This window comes from Schistosoma mansoni, chromosome 3 (assembly GCF_000237925.1).
Source record: "Schistosoma mansoni strain Puerto Rico chromosome 3, complete genome".
NCBI classification, from domain to species: Eukaryota; Metazoa; Platyhelminthes; class Trematoda; order Strigeidida; family Schistosomatidae; genus Schistosoma; species Schistosoma mansoni.
This window is the reverse complement of record NC_031497.1, coordinates 14,613,773-14,634,346: the sequence shown is the minus strand read 5'-3', so window position 1 is coordinate 14,634,346 and position 20,574 is coordinate 14,613,773. Positions and strand designations below refer to the sequence as shown.

Below are 20,574 nucleotides of genomic sequence, written 5' to 3'. Positions count from 1 at the left end.
CTAATCGAAATAATCTGATAAATCAATGTCTGGGTCAAGAAGACGATCTTCTAAATTAGTCAAATCAATTTGATTTAAAATTAAATTTTCTAAAGTTTCTTCTAAATCAGTCTCTCCAATTAATATTGCGCCTTGCATACGACCCGATTGCATGATACATTTGATGAATTCTCGTCCACGTGTAACACGCATTAAAAGATAAGTATCTGGTGCGGATAGATCCATACCCTGACCGTTGAAACGACCCAAGAGAACAATCTGAAAGGAAAAGAACGAGCGGAAACATTCAAATGACGGAAAGCGTGGTAACAAATATTGATAATTCATGAGGACATATATATATATATATATATATATATATATATATATATAAACCTATGAAATTCTCCACGGCAATTTAAGTTTGATTATTAGCAACCAATAGCGAAATATACTAACCTATTAGAAAGAGATCACATTTTTTTAGCATTTAAATTGGTATGTTTCTATGTAATTTAACTAACCAGAGCCCAAAGAACCTAAAAACACTAAAAGCTTTATTCATCTTTACTACGTACAGGTTTATGTACTCAACTTTGAAGTAGTTGTATAGAGCCCAGTGATACTTTAGTGGCCCGTTAATCTGACTTCGATTTGATCGTTTGATGTTGTTAATGACACATAAACGCCGTCTACCCTCGTACGTTATTATCGACTTAATTTGTGTTAGAGAATAACGAAATAAAATAAGTCAAATATGAGGATGACTTTCCGATACGCATCTTTCATATACTCATTACCCCAAACACACAGTAAGAGAAATAAAGCAGAGAAGTAGACCGGAGAAGGTAAACATGCCAACTAAATGTGATAAAGCGTGATCCAATATTTATAGCCAGACAAAATTAAACTAAAGATATGTGATGAGCCGGTTAAGCGATATACACACATACGTTCATATAAAAACAACTCAGGTTAATAAGCAAATAATTAACAAGGTTGAAATGTAACTCAAGAAGAATAAATAAATTAGTCTGTCAGGAGCCCGGAATAACCCATGCGGGCTTGACATAGTGCTAGACGCTACAAAACCAACAGGCTTCCCAAACTATAACAGGTAAAGCAAGGTTCAAACCATCAACCTACTGGCAAAAACCATCGTGCCACTGCTTCACTTATCCAATCATGTAGGTGATTGAGATGATAGTGAACAAAATATTCAAAAATGGAACCGATATAACGACAGAACAAGAATATTTTCATTTACCACGACATGATGTCATAATACGATTAAATGACCTATAATCGAAACTACAATACCAATAAACTGGACACTCGATCGATGCGCAAAACACAAATTAGAATCACGTTATACTAGATATATGAATCGCGACCAAATATAGATAGAATCAGAGTATAGGCCAGACAACAGATTTGACACAAATACTAACAGTTCACACACATACTGCAAGTTCAGAGTAAAATTCAATAAAAGAAACGAATTCAAACATTGATCAGTTAGTAAGTCGAATGTTTGCCCGTCTTCGCTCAGTGACATATCAAATCCTACTTTCACTGACCACAGGTCAGAAACATATGGCTTAAGTCAACGGTCTGTTGATTGGAGTTATTATACTTCGTGAAAAGCAAACAGAAGGGCGATCAGAAAAAAGAAGACACAAATAATATCAATAAGAATAACCATTATACTAATAATAGCAATAAAAAGGAAAGATACAAGGAAAAACTAATCTTTTTACAAAGAGTAGAAACAGTGAAATCATGAAGAATTTATCCAGTACACAACCAGATATGGAACGCAGATGAGTTTATAATCGCTGTGATCTACTTTGAATTTCTGATATGACGAGATAAGAAAATGACATTATTCAGGTCAATACTTTTCGTATCAATTCATTGTGAGTTTCGGTCATGGTGAAAGGTGTGAGCTTCGTCCACTGCGACATTTTGAGGTCACTATATTCTTGTTTCAATTCAGTGTAAACTTCGTTCTACGTAACAAGTGTGAACAGCGATGACTCCCCTAATATGACAGTTGGCTACACAGTTACAACAGTCCTGACGGACCCAATTTCCCAGCTATAACAGTGGTAATTCGGAAATAACAGCTTTACATACCGATTTCAGTACAATCTTATTCAGTAAGGTCACTTACAATAAGATTCAAGAGCAATAAGACGAATTGTCGTGAATACATAATCAATCAAAGTAAAACAAACTAAAATTCGATTACTAATAATGGTGATTCAGATATAAGCAACTGGTTCGAAACGAAACAAGTCACCTAAAAAAGCATGCGACATTGTTCAATTTTGAGTATTTGTTAACTAACATTTTCTGTTCATCTTGCATGCAAAATGAACATGAGTATTTTATTACATCCAGTAGTTGTTCATGACAAACAAACACGCACATGAAAAACGGAAAAATGAAACTGTGAAGTGAAAAATATTCACTGTAAACGTTTATACTACAATATACATTGTCTAGTATCAAAAATAACTCACCTTAAATCCAAAAAAGTAAGTCACATGAGTGAAAAGTTCGAAAGAAAAATCCAGCGGGATATTGTGGTCTCCTTGACTATGACAAAACATAGACTTGGCAGCCTAAAGGTACAAAATACCAAAATTAGCGTAAAAAACTTGGAAATCAAATATTGAAATTTACGGTATTGTAAGAGCGCACTCCTCTTAAATTTATTTATTATTTATTTAAACACATAAATATTCGTACAAAGGCGCACCCAATACATGCGCGCCACACAGATCTCATTTGATTTGTGTGAGGGCTGGGATACTGCCCAGGTGCCCAAACTGAAGCAGGTGGTTTTCTTAGGAGGTCACACCCCGAGCCTTTGACCTAAAGGTCTTATCCACAAGGCAGTGGAGAATCATAAAGAGATGCAGTCCCACAGTAGCCGGTGACCAACAATTGATTCATACGCAATTTGTTCCCTCAGGATACTGGAGCCCATGTGCACCATTGGTTTGGAATCAGGGTTTTCCAACTCCCCTAGGTGGACTATCCGTGTCCACCAACCCAGTTAAAGCGCCAAACATTCTCCTTCAGTTCTCTCAATTTCGTAAATAACATACTCCTCTTAAGTAGGTTAGAAATACTTCCGGACCAAAAACTAATGAAGACGACCTACTTTTGTTCCATTATTTAATTTTGTATTCTACCCAATGAAGTAGTACATTTAACTAACGTAGATCCACAAAGTTACAGATGTGCAAGGAAAAACGGTGTAAAGGTGTAATACCACTTTTAATCGTGAATTGATAAACGTCTAGCAACGTTCGACGTCCTCTTTACTTTTCACACTACTTTTAAGCATCTAAGTAGTATTAGATACGGCGGAAACGACCGTCCTCAAAGATCGAAAAGAAATCTCCACAAAACCCCTTTTGATCGAAAAGATCATATTGATAAATGATCCACTTTAAAAACATTCAAGCAAGTTTGTTATAATTTTATGTCCGGCTTTTATCACGTGATTTATTCACCAATCGAAATACGACTTTCCCAATCTTAGCACTGCCAAATCAATGACGTTCGATCTGTATGAGTAGTCTAGCGTCCTTATTGGTCTTTTATCCGCCTAGCCCTTCCAGTTGAGTCCAGAACACCAATTACAGCTTCTGATATGCGAATCCTTTATTTCAAGCATACTCTGTTTATATACCAAACAGATAGACCGCATCACACCATAAAATAGTAAATAATATTTGTACAATATCAGGCCAAATGTGGCTGTGAACGTGGGAGACAATAAGCAATAAACTGAATATAATTTGGGGACAGTAAATCGTATAATAATAATTTATAGGTCAAAATAAAGCTTATAATAAGATGAATATATATAGATTAAATCTAATCACTGAATAGTTATACAATAATAATATATAGAGAGAATAAAAATCTATTAATAGGTCCCAGAAGTTACCCGTACTTATGTCTTCACTAGGATATAACAAAGTTCTCTAAAGAAACAACTTCAAAAGATGCAACTCATCAAACTGAACAGAAATTTACACAGAATCTTTAGAAAGGTAAATCGATTATCAGGAATAGATGGATGAATGTTATTAAATATTTTAAGCAAATTATTCTTTTCCAATTGAAGAACACTAATAACTTAACGTTTCTAAATGTCCAACTAACAAGAAAAGTAGATGAGACGTTAAAAAGAGGGATATAAACAAAGCCTACAGTTGGACAATATACTCGTTTCTATACTCTGTACCGATCAGATACAAAAGCAGTTTAGTAAAGATCCTGACTCATCGTGCTAGAATGATTTGCTCTGATGACATCGTTGTGGATTAATTGAATAATATTTGTAACCTGCTTAGAAGGAATGGATATCCAATGAAATTCATCAACAAACACATGAATGTGATGAAAAGAAGACCAAATGTATCTACGGTTCCGAAGAAAGTATTGTTCTTAAAATTACAATTCCTAAGTGATGCTACCAGAGAAATTGTGACTCAAAGGTTAAGAAAGGAGGTAAAGAAAACATTTGCTACAGCTAGACTGAATGCCATTCTCTACAACTGCCCTATAATAAGAACCGTTACTAATGACAAACTATCTGAATTCGCCGCATCTATGTGAAACCAGCTATACAGGGCGTACAATTCGACAAGTCCGTCATTGCATAGCAGAACACTATCCGTCTTGGTTGAGTAAAGAATAGGTAAGAGTGATTACGAGTTCTATTCTTTAGCACTTGGTGGACCCAGATCATCAAGTTGACTTGAATAAAACTTCTAAGGTTATCCACCATATTCCACCAAACTTACCAGATGGCTACGAGTTCGTCTTTTGCACACTGAAAAAGCTATCGGAATCCATAATCACAAACCTAACCTTTGTATTCGAAAGAAGTTTGCACAATCACTCTCGCTACCTTGGCTATCCGCATAGGAAAACGTTTTCAGCTTAACTTTGATCGAACCCTTTCCTTCAAAAATATTTTAACAATTTTCTAATTTCATCCGCTTTTGTATTTTAAATAGTGTCAATATTCGTCTCTTAATTCTTACATAAATAAGATTATAATTACACTGGAATCACAGGTAAGTGTCGAATTTCATATGCTCAGTGTTTAGCCAAGGGGAAGATCGGACGGCTCTCTACAAAGACCAATATATGTAAAGTCAAAAGGAAATAGACAATATACGAACTTCCAAAGCTAGGTTCCATTGAGTAGGAAGATAAACCTAACACGTTTCCTATTTTCGAAAGCTAGAAGAGTTTGCACCAAAGATGAAGAATCGAAGAAATCTAACAAATGCTTGTAGAAAATGAATTTTCTCTCATATTGATTGACAGCGACATGAAACTGAAATACCTAACTGAAAGAACCGCTACTGCACCAAAGATTTTATTCAGGATCTAAAGTTTCAAATCCACAAGTAACAATATTTATTTATAAAAATGACTGTTTTTTGAAAAGTTACAATAACATTAGTTTAAAACCGAACAAGAACTAAATCAATAACAACTTGTAGCTGACAATAAAAAGTAATCATAAAACTTTATTTCTAAAAGCCAAACTTTCTATTTTATGGGTTAATGTCATCTGACTACAAATAATTCATATTACAACATAATAAGGTATAGAATAAAATTCTACGTTTATTATGGTATACGAAATAAATTGTAGAAGATGTGAACAATAATTATATAATTTTATCTGTGAACTAGAAGTTCGTTTAGAAAAAAATCACCCAGAATTAAATTCACATAAAATTAAAACAATGTAAAATAGTTGAACCCTAACATTTTATTGAAATTATGAACTGATCAATGTTAAGCCGCCATTGAAAACCTGGAAGCACTGAACGGCCTTTTTGTCCTAGCGTGGGACTCCTCAACAGTGTGCATCCACGATCCCGAAACCAGGACTTGATCCCAGGACCTCTGGTTTCATGGGAACATTTAACCTCTAGACCACTGTGCCGGCATCAAACGGTGTTGCTGTTCAACTTCGAACAATCTACGACATTTTATCCCATTAAGATCATAACAAATACCATGATCAGAAGTTCATGGAAGACACAAACAGAAAATGAAACCATGAGAAAATCCAGAAAAATTCAATCAATACTCATTCCTGTAGGGCTTATTTTCAAAATGTACAATTTGTCATTATTTTCAATCCAGTCAGTGATTAATGAATTCCTTAGTAAAATTGCATTACACTTAAACAAAACTATTAACATCATACTCTAAAAGATTTGAAAAATTGAACATACAGTTTTACGTATACAGAAATATCATAAATAAACGAACATCATAACATATATTTGTATACAGATAACAATGAGAACTCACTTGAAATCCCATTTGTCTAGCTTGACTCCATAATTTCATTTGAAACCAATGTGGAGACCATGTCCAATTGGCATATGCACAGTCTCCAGCTGCATACACATCTTTCCAACTTGTTTCCATTTGTTCATTTACTAACAGACCACCACCATGTTCCATAGGGGCGCAACGAAACAAAGCATTTAAGTTAGATGACTCTGTGATCTCAGTTCCTTTATTATTAATATTATTAGTATTACCATCATTATGAGTAGTATTATCCACGTTGCTAGAAAGTCTGTTTAATGGTTTTAAATTTGCTTCAACGCCAACTGCACTTACAACTAAATCACATCCATAAATTTCACCATTTGTTAACTCTACATAAACTGGCCAATCATTAACGGATGACACATTATCATCGGACTTGTCCGTAAAAGGCAGGGTTTCTAATCTACTTAAGTCATGAAATTCTTTTGGAGATAAAAACTGTTTAATTTTAGTTTGATAAACTACCTGTAAGAAGTAATTAAATGAAGTAGATATACGTGATAAATTTTCCGAATTATAAATAATATTTTAATCTGTTTAGTTTAACAAATAGTTTTATTAATACAAGTATATATATATATATATATATATATATATATATATATAGACAAGTTTTGACCGAAAAAGGGGACTTCTTAATAGATGATATTCATAGTGAAAAAAACAACTCATGCTAACCATCAACTACCTAATTTAACATTAATGTAACTTTATTAACATATAGATAATTACGTATTGAGTTTAAGATGTGAGTATATTTATCACCACATAAAAGTTATCTACTTATTTAATCAAGTTGTATGTATCAGATGTAAAAGCAGTTAAATAAAATGAATTCTTAATCCTCAAATATTGTTCTAATTGTATCATTCAATATGCATTTCTACAACATAGTAAAACATGAAGCCATAGAAATTCAATTGAGTAATTTGTAGCTAGTAAAATGGACACATTAAGTATATAATACTGACGAATGCATACTTTAAGTAGTTTACCATCGACTGTATTGACAAGTCGACCATGTAATTTGCGCCCATACGCCCAATCTGGACCTGGAGCAGCACCAGCAACTGATGATTTACTGATATCCAATTTGTACGGCTGCTGTTGATCAGGAACAAGCATAAGGTGATCTTCTGCAGTTTTTGGGATATCCTCTGATTGGCCATCCTCAGCCACAATATAACGCATGCGTCTGATTTGTGTATCCTCTGGGATTTTATCTCCAGATGGTTCGGAACTGATTTTGGTTTTCTTCTCGACATAATCGTTTTGCTTTGATATTTCTCTTGCTTCTAATAAAAATGTGGCAGCCACTGAATCAAGAAATGGTGTGCTAATGCTACTGTCTTTGATAACCCAAATAATTTGACAACCAGAGACTTCATGTGCAATCTCCGTTGCTATACCTCCGTTCCCAACTAACACCATACGACGGGTGCCTAAGTAGAAAAGACAGAATGAACAGATGTACCATAATTTTTGTGATGATTCATAATGGATTTCTAGCCACTAAACATTGAACTTGAAACTCCCACAAACCGGACTGGTAAGGAAACAAGCAAAGATGAAAATGAAAAATGGGAAACAATACCTAGTCAATGTGTGTCATTTCTCGAGATACCTAGAACACCAAATGGATAGTTAAAAATCTAAAATCACTAATTTATCAAATAAATCAAGCTTTTAACATCTGAAGACATGACAAAAAAGACCAAGTTAATGATCTAATACTCCTATAAAATTCCAAAATTCTAAGTCTTTTATGATTATTAGAGATATATATGAACCTAAAACAATCGACACAATAACTTAAGATCAAAATACTCTAAACTTCATTGACTCTATCGTGGCTGTACAGGACTGACTTCTTCTGGTCCTTCATAAGTCCCTGGTTGAGGTCCTAGAGATGGTGCAATACAATGGCTAGAGTTATCAGATATGGCTCACAATGGAAGCTAGTGGTGATTCAGTGACAAATTTCTTTTACTTTCTAGTTGTATTTTTCCTAACTGAACTATTTCTCCCATTATTATTATTATTATTTCACTCTCATACACAGTTATAACTGTTTATAGATATATTTCTCCTTATTACGACCCAGCTATTCTTATTGCTTAGTATTCTTGGACACCAATATACTCGACAAGTCCCCAAATAAGAACACAATTGAACAGGGATCTGGTGCTAGGGTCCAACTGCAACCGAGTGACTGGCCTGTGCTTTCTATTTGTCCATCGTCTAGGTAATAAGGAAGTTGTATCACTCTTTGCTTGCACAGAAACTGTTCCGAATGTTTTGATTTCAAAGGTGTCTAGCAGAACGTCAAGAGGTATTCGATGTCGAGTCTCGTTGCTGGCTATCGAAGTTGCTTTCAATTAGTTATCATGACGTATGCAAACTTCTGAGCCAACTGACACCTTATAAACCACCTTCCCTTTCTGTCTCACGATCCGATCAGCTGTCCACATAGGATGTTTACCACGATAGTCCATAGCAAGTACTTTTTGACCCACCGTGAACAATCGTCTTTGTGCCCCATGGTGTCGATTGAAATGCTTCTCCATCGATACGTTTTGTTGAGGCTGAAGAGTTGGCGTCGGACGGATGACATCGAAATATGTTCGTATTTTTCTGCCAAGTACAGCTTCTGCTGGAGAACCCGTTAATCATCTGAGAGTTCGGTGTAGAGCGATAAATAAGCAGGAACCTCTCTAAGATCTCTTCGGTGGTACCCTCTCCTTTAGATTTTTTCAGAGCATTTTTAAACGTACTGACAAAGCCTTCCACTTGACCATTGGATTGGGGATGCAATGGAGGTGTTCGGATATGATTGATTCCATTCTGACGACAAAATTCTGAGAATATAAAAGACGTAATCTGTGTTCCATTGTCGCTAACTATCAATTCTGGGACCCCGAAACGACTGAATAATTGCCGCAATTTTCTAACTGTGCAGCTTGCTGTTGGATGTTCCACTTGCTGTATGCATCAACTACCAGAAGGTAAGTTTGTCCATGGAATGGACCAGTGAAGTCTAAATGTATGCACTGCCACGGTGACTGTGATATTGGCCATGATTGCAACTCTGCTTTTCGCGGTACTGTTGTTGCCAATGCACATTTTGTACACGAACGGGACAGCTGCTCCAGTTGGGTATCTAATTGTGGCCAGTTTACATAACTTCGTGCTAGCGCTTTCATACGATTGATTCTAGTATGTCCTGTGTACAACTGTTCAAACACTGTTAGTTGCAACTTCTTTGGAATTATGGCAAGTTCGGCAAACAAAACTCAGTCATGGATGATTGAGAGAGATAGTCTGCGCTGATAAGACTGCTGAAGCTCCGAGGAGCTGGTGATTAATCTAGCAGCATGAGCAATTGTCTTTTCTGATTTGTCCGGAAACATGTGAGATATCACTGCTCCAACTCCATGACTGGAGGCATCAGATGCAACAACAATTCCCAAGCTGGGATCGAAGTGTGTCAAAAGAAGCTTTAAGCTGAGCATCGATTTGAATTTGTCAAAAGATGTTTGGCATCCTACTGACCACTGCTAGAGTTCGCCTTTTGACAGCAATTCATTCAGGGGACCTCTCACTCAATGCATTTCAGGCAGAAATGTGCTGTAATGACTAGTTAATTTCAAGAAGGATCTTAATGAGCGAACATCATTTCTTGCAGACATCTTCTGAACTGTTTCTATGTTGGCAGGGTCTGGCCGGCGACCGTTCTTATCTAAGATCAAACCAATGTATTCGATCGAATGCATGAAGAAGATACACTTTTCATCACTTAGTAGGAAAACATGCCCCATCACTTGGTTAAGAACTTGATGTAGTCGACCATAAAGTTCACTGTCAGTTGAACCTATAACTTTGATATCATCTAGATAAGCTGCTGTTTCAGGTATACCTGATAATACCGTATCCATTATTTGCTGAAAGATGGCAAGTGCGGTTCTAATGTCAAATGGTAGGTGGGTATATTGAAATAACCCTCGATGAATGTTGATAGTCAGAAGCTCTCTACAATTATGATCTACTTCAACTTGCAGATAAGCATCGAAGAAGTATATTTTCGCGAAACATGTTCCATCATTAAGCTTAGCACACAGGTCTTCAGGAACTTGTAATGGATACTGATATGCATCTAATGCAGTGTTTAAACCGGTTGAGAAATCGGCACATATGCGTATAGTTCTATCGACCTTCTTAATCATTACGACTGGTGCGGCACATGAAAAGTAGTTGACTGGTTGGATTACAGCAGCTTGTTTCAAATGATTAAGTTCCTGATCGACTTGTTCAAGAGCACAATATAATACAGGACGTCTCGGACGAAAAATAGGTTTGGCATCTAGTTCCATTGGTAAATGAGCCTTCATCTTAATGCAGTGACCAAGACCATTCTCAAAAACAGAGACAACTTTACACCTGTCTTCTTCGTAAGTATCGAGTTGTCCAATGATGAATACGGCACTTTACAGACACTGTTAACGAGTATATCCATTGTTCAAAGTTTTTTTTACATAACTAGACCAAGAAGATCAAGGGCTGATCGTTCGGTTAGATAGCATATTCCTCTACAGTTTTAGCACTCCTCCTGATGTGTTTTAGCAGTCTTCTTAGATGACTTCATGGGTGGTTTCCCAAGCGAATTGCACGTTTCTCTAGACAATAGGGTGATATGTCCACGTCTGCTGCATATCTGACATTTATGCTTCTTAAATGGACAGAATCGTACGTAATGCCAATCACCACATAACCAACATGCAGTCGTTGGTTTGTTATGAGTTGTTCTCGGCTTCTGAGATTTTAACCTAGTAACAGCATTGACACTACTGCATGTTAAATTAGGATTTACCTGTTCGATCAACACGTCGTGTCTGATGTTCTGTAGCCCTATACACTCATCTGTCAGTATCCTGAGTGTGACGTTTGGATCTTGATCCAGTCGAGTTAAAAATCTAGTCCTGATCTCAGCATCTTGTTGTGACTGAAGAACTTTGATGAATATTAGGCATTTAAATTGGTCTTCTGTCAATGAGCGTAACTTGAACCGTTCACACTCTCTGTTGACGACGTCTGCTAGAGCACCACATTCATCGGCTTCACGCTTCACCAAATTTAGACACTGACATAGAATTCTAAACAATGAGGATGATTCAACGAATATCTCTGACAATTGAATTACCGTCTCCTTAAAACTGAGCTCTCGAGGTAACTTTGGCAATATATGGCCACTGTAGCGTGCATGCTTATTAATTCATAACCTACATATTAGCGATTGAGTCTTCCACGCGTTACCTTGGTTACAGAATCCTATTCTTCTGACAACCGCATTTGTGCATCAAGTTGTGCTTGCTGTTGTTGTAGTATTAGGTTGAGCTGGTCATCTGATATCGGCATCTTGAATATGTTTTCCTTTTTCTTCATTGCCACTGTTATAATTTCTCTTTTTGCGACCCAGGTACTCCTATTACTTAGTATTCTTGGACACTACTTCACTTAACAAGTCCCCAAATCAGAACACGGTTGAACAGGAACGTAATTATATTACAAATAACAAGGTTGAATGAAAGTAGGAATCACAATAAGAAAAACATTAGTATATTTATGGTTTTTATATAACAAGATTCTAGAGTCTTCTCCAAGTATCCGCTGCAGTTGATTGGTTAGAAATAGGCAATTAGCATTCCCCAACAATCCCACAAGGAACATATTTTAATATAATTTATATCCCTTTGACAACTTTTATCCATATGTTGATGTTTACTCTGAGACTCGACCAGTTGGCTAATTTCTGAAATCCATTTAGTTGAGACCTGGGGAAGTACTCCGTCAAATAAATTATCAGTTTAGTTATCCCGATCAAATTCAATAATCGTATCAATTTATCTAACAGCTACCACAAAAACTACTTCCTTATTTTGTTGACTGTAACAGATGATGATCTTGCCATGATAATTGAAATGAAAATTAAACTAGACCAATAGAAGGTAAGAGGGAAAAACATAATGAAGGAAATAATGTGGTGTGTTACAGATTATTTTTCACATTGTCTTGGTTATTATCTTTGTTTCTTCTTAGCCACCATTTTCTGGTTGATTTTTCATTTTTTTATGTAAGTGCTCTTAACAAATAAATGTGTTACCGAAGATGGGCTCTTCCATGTGTGTATACCAATTCAACTGCTCCTGTGGAGCTAGTTACATAGGCCGTACTCAGAGGGCTTTATCCTTGCGTATTCGTGAACATGTACCAGCATGGTTGGGAAAAGGAGTCACTAAATCCATTAACAGCGCCATCCTTTCTCACTTGGTAGACAGTGAACATCATATCAAAATAGAGGAAGCCTTCTCTGTTTTATATCAAGTTCCGAAAACTCTTCCTCAAAGAGCTAGATTACGATTACTTTACATAGCCGAAGCCATCTGGATCAACTCCAGAAAACCAAACTTATGAATCCAGAAAAAGTATATCCAGCCACTATGTTTACCTTGGCCTACGACTGGATCACCGGATTCCTAAACTAAATATTATAAACCTCCCCCGTTTTTTTTTCTTTTCTTCCTTTTTTGTTGATCACCTCTATCTTAATCTTCACATCCATCATTCCCAATTCCTTTATCGTAATTATCTTGATAACATCCCTTTTATTATTATTACTATTACTATTTATCATTATTATCTCAATTGACAAGATGAAATTCTCCTACTATGCACTTTATTCACACAATTTTTTGCATTTTCATTTTTTCTAAATTACTATTATATCGATTGTGACTAGACGCTTTAGTGCAAATCATTTTGACCTTTATTAAATGACCTTTCTAATTTACAAACAACACAATTTTAAAGTATATATATGTCGTAACAGATGCAAACGTTTACCATTTTTAACATATAACATTGTCAAATTAATTAATACATGCCTCATTTTGGACTTTGTAAAATATTATAATTATGGACTTATAACTGTAGAGCCTGATGATGAAGTTATTGAAAACAATTGTTCGCTCAAATATTGTTCATTTTTGAATTATCTATGGGGATTTTTAAACTAACAAATAAATGTGTTATCAGATTTTTTGAAATGTATTGCGTTAACATATCACATAGTTCTGACAAGCTTCATCTTATTGCACTATCTAAATTTATTAAAGGAATGAATTTTTTGAGTCAGTGAGATAAGCAATTTGTTAGAAAGTGTAGAACATCCTAACAAGCTATGACGATCAAGTCCCACAACTTAATTGGATAAAAAATAAAAACTGGGAAAAATTCATTACCTCATAATATATCAACTTTTAGGGTGCAGATAAATAGTCCAAAGGCATCTAAATTAGAGTAAAATGAACAATGCTAACACAGCTACATAGATCTTAAAAAATCAGCAACACGACTCGTACGTTTAATTGCACAATAAAAACTATTGTAATGCTCAAACACTACTTATTACAATCAAACTCAATGTATATGTACATTATTTAAGAATGATCAGTCAGTTCCAGGAAGGCCTAGAATGTAGATCGAATATGTCTCACTGCTGGTCAGTTGTTGTAAAATAATTTCTTTATGTCAGTCTCCTCAAACAATAAGATTAAATCACCTATATTATACGAATAATGACAACATTAATACACGCGGAGTATTTTAGCATAATCTATTAAAAACTATGTGCTTACCCAGTAGACGGTGTTGAAATGTTTTGATACTCTCTGTATCCCTTAGACCAATAACATATGGATGCTTCGGATCAATAAGCCGCGGAACACCGCCAGTTGTTAGACATAATTTGTTATAAAAAATCGGATTATTATAACCACGTTGTTGTAAATAAACAGTATGACTGGAAGGACTGAATACAAAAATGTAATAAGAAAATCAAAGTATATGTATATATATGAAGAAAACGACTGAACAGACTACTTAAGACACTGAGATAACGAATTGACATTTTACAAACCAATCGGTTCACATTATCGTCAAAGGCCTCCCTACTTTGTTGTGCTAATACATTGTTTAATTCTGAAATTCTTAACATTGATTCTCGGGTGTAAATTCATGTAATGATTGGTAACAACAAAAAATAAACCAGGACTCGATCGTCAAACCAAGTCGGAAAAGCTACCTCTAATTAAAACAAATATACGAATAATTAATGGATTTTATCAATATTAGACACACACAGGACATAAGTACGGTTACTCACTTAGTCGCAAATGCTGAATCTATGAACTGCTATAATCCATCTATGGAAGTCAGAGTATCCGCCCATCAGCCCTACACGGTGTATCAGTCAGCTACAACGTGGGAGCAGGCACATATATGCATCGGTCTAAGTTGCCACACCTCATTAGCATAAGATGAACACGGAATTCATAGTAGTTACTTCAATGGTAGTAATACATAAAAGATAGATTGTGTATAAGGATGTAGTACAGAAAGAAAGATATAAAGCAAGTTTAATCTCACGATTTAAGGGGAGACAAAGAGTGTATACACGGTGTATAGATGTAGATGAAACACTAAGTCTAAGGGGAAAAGGGAGACTTTTGAACGGTTTTCAATTAATGGTCACCTTTGAATTACTTGAAATACTAGTATTATGTGGACTTAAAAGTATTCCTTGAACAAAGCTTACGAGCCCACTAACTAGAACTCATATGAGATCGAAAACAAATCTTACTGAAAGCCATCAAGTTAACTGCATAAGGCAAAGTAATCATATTAGCAAGGGACTATAATGAACACTACGAGTATCTTAAGGATCTCATAAACACCAAAGATGACTATTTTTCTCTGACAAACACTTGTTCTTAACTAACACAAGGAAAGATACTGTCTGACCAAATAAACGGCAACATTAACTTAACAATGTATACAAGTAGATTATTCATTGTGGGCCGTTGTTATCAGGGGCAAAGCAAGTAGTTTTCTTAAGTAACCACTCTTGGACATCGACCCGTAAGTATACTCAAAAATGTGTTAAAGCGACCTTAAAAGAATCTCTATTTTAGACGGACATCAACATTTTCTCTAAATCTATCATCCGTGTAAAGCAGTTATCACAAACACACACTATACTATTTGTGCTGTAAAAGAGATAAAGGAATAATGAAAGTTTCGAACTAACCTAAGGCACGAGTGCTCAATCTGTGTCCTAGTGATCTTTATATTCATCTCTGACCGATCAACCCATAAGATCAAAACCCAATATCCCTACATTGGCTCGTTAGTCAGTTATAAATAAGTGCAGTTCCACGTAGCCATTCTCCGTAGTAGTCAACAGCGAGTTTTTGTAATATCTCCTCACAATTAGCCTCCTTGATATGGTAGGATCTTAAGGAACATCTGTTTCAGTTAACAAATATCGACTGGGTCAGACAGGTCATTAAAGAAGAGTCTACAGTCAGGAATTCGGTTTGATCAGCGAGGTACATCATTTGATATTTCTGTAATCTCGTGTCACAACAATGTGTGATGCACACCCTCAACAAATACTAACCATAGAGCAAGATCATAGCTATGGTGAACGCAAAATGGAGAGTGATACATATTCCAAACAAGTTATAATGCCAATCAGTTAAGTTAATAAATATTGGATTAAGCTGCATAAAAAATTCGGACTTATTCCGTTGATGACACTGCAGCATGTGCACATGGCCTTGGTTTTATGATAACTCTTTGTTTATTTACATACTCTATTCTAGCAATGCATGCTATTCACTTAACCAATAGGTACACTATTCTACCAAAATGCTCAGAAATATAGTCATTTTATTTTTATTTATTTATTTATTTAATCACATATATTTGGTACAAAGGGCACCGAATACATATGCGCCACACAAAATAATGAGAATGGGAGGAGAAGGAAGAAGATGCGTATATATAAACGAAGGAAAAAAAGAGAAGAGTAATGATGGGGGAGAACTGAAGTGTACAACCAGAAGAGCTCTCTCAGTTAAGAAAGTTATAGTCACTCTTTATGAAGAAAGTAAAAGAAGGCTACAGCAGGCTCGCCACTGGCTTCTATTCTGAGCCATATCTGATAACGTCTCTAGCCACTGTGTTGCACCATCTCTCGGACCCCAACCAGGGAGTCGTGAAGGACCAACAGAAGCTAGCCCTTTGCAGCTTTCTTTCATACCACGACACCATGTCATACACTGACCACCTCTCCTCTTTTCCAACCAGTCCCAGAGTCGGCAAATAATGCACGACGTGGAATTCTCTGGGACGACTTTCGTAGAACATATCCAAGCCACCGAAGTCGGGGTTTCAAGATGGTGACACCAATTGGACTGTCGTCTCTGCGCCCGAACACACGATACCGAACCTCTGCATTACTAACATGGTGTTGCCACTGGATATCAGCAATCCTTCGGAGACAACGATGATCGAACACAGAGAGACGTCTAACATCCTCAACTCGGAGAGGCCAGGTTTCACAAGCATAGAGCAAAACTGCTCTCACCGACGCGTTGTAGATCCGACCTTTTACAGCCAGACTAACATCACGAGGGCGCCAAAGATGGCCCAGATTGGCATAAGCCGCTCTGGCTTTCATTATACGTGCATCAATCTCATCACTCACGCCACCACCAGCACTTATGTAGCTACCTAGATACACGAACTTCTCAACTACTTCAATCTGCTCACCATCTATGGTGAGTACAGGATGAGAATCCTGCCAGTCTTGTAGGAGTACTTAGCACTTGGAGGGTGCAAAGCACATGCCGTACCTGCGGACACTGATTGCCAACTGATTAAGTGCGGATTGCATGCCTTGGGCATTATCGCACAGTAAGTCATTTAATCACTCACAAATAATAAAATAATATGATTAACATATAAAAGGTATATCAAAACCACGGTCCAGCATCAAACTTACATTTCGACACTCTTCTCTAAGAAAATGGTTTAACGATTGACATTACTAATACCAGTGACTGATATAAAGTATCAAGTAAATAGAACTCACTCTAGTTTTATCATTGTATCACAGATTACGGTCAATGTATCAGGCCATGTTTCTGACCATGAACTACCAGATTTCTCCTCAACATCAAAAGTTTCGATCATATTGCTTATTCGACGTAGATTGACTGTAGTTTTCACAGTTTTAGAAGCCGATATCAGTGCTACACGTTTAGATGCATAGTTTAAACGATCTGATGATGACTGGAGAGCCCCAGAAAACCTGCTTGGGTTTAAGAGTTCGCATAATGTTTCAGCACACACAACACCAGCAATCCCACCTCCAATAATAACATAATCAAAGTGATTCGAATCCTTTGCAGTAAATGTAGAGGACATTTCTACTAAAAAAGCTTAAGTGCCCTAGAAACAAAGTGAAAAATGATGATCAATGAAACCAAACTGTACTTGTCCGTTCAAGTTTAATTAATAACTATGCTATAAACTGTTCACAATCGAAAGAATAAACCTGACTTACAAAATAACAACAATTACTCTGTGTGGAATTTCCTAGTAACAATAAAAAACTGATTAGTTGGGAAAGTGAATAAAAGATCATTATAATGGTGGTGATAAGCTACAACTGTCAAAAAAAAACTAGTAATTTTAACAAACTTTCAAAACACATTGCAATGAGCCTTTCAATTGTAAAAACCAAAAGACCCATAGTCATCTGACATGGGGACCCTCGAAACTAACTAGATGGATGCAAACAGATTAGATTATCACCATTTATTGCTTAAGGTTTGGTGGAAGACTGGTGCTCGTTCTGCAGTACATTTCTGTTTATTGATTTACTTATTTGAACACATAAATATCCGTACAAAGGTGCACCCAATACATGCGCGCCACACAGATCACTTGATTTGTGTGTGGGCTGTGATATTGCCCAGGTGCCCAGACCGAAGCAGGTGGTTTCCTTAGGAGGCCACACCCGGAGCCTTCGACCTAAAGGTTTAATCCACAAAACAATCGAGCAACGTAAGGAGATGCAATCCCATGGTAGCCAGTGACCAACAATTGGTTCGTACGCCATTTGTTCCCCCATGATCCTGGGGCCCATGTGCACCATTGGTTTGGGATCAGGGTTTTCCAACTCCCCTAGGTGGATCCTCCATATTCACCAACCCGGTTAAAGCGCCGGACATTCGCTTTTCGTCCTCTCAATTTCGTATACATCTCTGTCAAATCTGATCATGCTGTATTGCGAAAACGCATTCTCGTGTAATACTGGATGAAAAAACTTCAAGAAATACTAAAGTTCAACTCAGAAGTCGCAAATATATTTAAGGTTCCGAACGTGATAACCAGTGAAGACAACTTACACGCAAAGTGATATAAAATCCTCGCGTGAGATGTGGACGATGAATGGAGAAGAGATGAGAAAGGGAACGAAACATAACAAGACAAATCATCAGATTTATCAAAAAAGGCAGATATCACAAACTCAAGTGTTAGTGGTCCGAAAAAGGTGGGACTGTGTTCCGCTCTCATTTCAGTTGATTAGAATGATTAACAGAACACTCAACGGTACGATTTAAAAGGTTTACGGCCACCCTGCAGTTACAATATCTCCAAACAACCCAAAAGGGAAAATGACCCAAGTCGCCAACTTGAGATAGTGAAGAAGACTTGTAGCTCAGGTGGATGATTTAGGTGGAGTTTAGTTTTCTGGGCTGGATGGTTTGGTCATGGAGATTTCATTGTTCTTCTAAACAGCATCATCAGCACAAACTAAGTAGGAGTGAAATGTTCGGATTTTTCTAAATATGACTCACAGCTTGTCTTGTCGACCTAGACAATCCAGCTCAGAGAACAAAACTCCACCTAAGTCTCTAACTCTTAGAAAGGTTAAGAAAGCTAAAACTAACTTGGAACAAAAGGAAAGAAGCATAACCTAACACGCTAACTGCATAGATCTTTAGAAATGACGGTGATTGACATTCTGTTGCTTTCCTATAGCTTCTTAACGATTGACTTACTAATAAGTTCACACATCAACCTAAAGTACACAGACAATATAGTCTTATTCGATGGAGACGGTGACGAAATCATGTATTTTGGTCAGCTAGAGAAACCGTGTAAACAGGTTCGGTATGCGCTTCTCGCCCTCCAAATCCAAAACGTCCTCAAGACCGACCTGGATCGTCGCTTAGGTTGATCATAAGTGAAGTAGTTGAATACGTTGACCACTCCACTTATATCATAAGTCCCATCAACCCTGACAGTTTGGTGTTCAACAGAGTCTCACCACGCATTAACAAAGTTCTATTGGCTTCCTCCGATTCGCGTCATTTGCGCTGTGAACGAGATATCTATCTGCCCTCCAAATGACAAGTATACTACGAAGCGAATCGCTTTGTACTATTCTGTGGATATGAAACACGACCTATGAAAGTAGAAGACGTGCGCAGGGTGTGGGTTGTGTAACGTAAATGTCTTCAAAGTACTCCTCGTCTATCATAGACCGACAAAGCGAGTGATACAGAAGTTAGAGATACGGCACCAAGCAAAGGTGGCAAGTTGGTTGGTCAACATGGGGATCTCCATAGACTGAGATGGTTGAGATATTTATTACATATCTCTAACAACTGCCTGTTTCGACGCCCAATCTTTGTCATCGTTCTTCACTCATTCAACAGGTCTTGGGTATGAGCCACACTAAGTGTAAGGGCTAATGATATTTATTTATTATTTTATTAAATAAATATCATTTATTTAAACACATATATATTGGTACAAAAGGGCACCAGGTACATATGCGCCACACAAAATAATGAAAGTAGGAAGAGAAGGGATGAAAAGATAAGGCGGACTAAAATGTACAACCAGAAGACTCTTTCAAATAGGAAAGTAAGAACCATACTTTATGTAGAAAGTAAAAGAAGGTTGCAGCAGGAACGCCACTGGCTTCTATTCTGAGCCATATCTGATAACGTCTCTAGCCACTGTGTTGCACCATCTCTCGGACCCCAACCAAGGTGTCGTGAAGGACCAACAGAAGCTAGCCCTTTGCAGCTTTCTTTCATGCCACGACACCATGTCATACACTGACCTCCTCTCCGCTTTTTCCAACCAGTCCCAGGGTCGGCAAATAATGCACGACGTGGAAGTCTCTGGGACGACATTCGTAAAACATGTCCAAGCCACCGAAGTCGGTGTTTCAAGATGGTGACACCAATTGAATTATCGTCTCTGTGCCCGAACACA

At 36.9% G+C, this 20,574-nt stretch overlaps 1 protein-coding gene across 1 annotated transcript; it reads right to left on the bottom strand.

The window, feature by feature from the left end:
- Smp_168760 (hypothetical protein) lies at positions 1–15,564 on the bottom strand (the record flags this gene model as incomplete). The annotated part of the gene is made up of 7 exons (XM_018799359.1): positions 1–258; positions 2,508–2,609; positions 6,349–6,479; positions 6,585–6,840; positions 7,495–7,817; positions 14,067–14,239; positions 15,518–15,564. 7 exons carry the CDS (start codon positions 15,562–15,564, stop codon positions 1–3), a joined length of 1,290 nt encoding a protein of 429 aa, XP_018651156.1.
- Between the last annotated feature and the right edge of the window lie 5,010 nt (positions 15,565–20,574).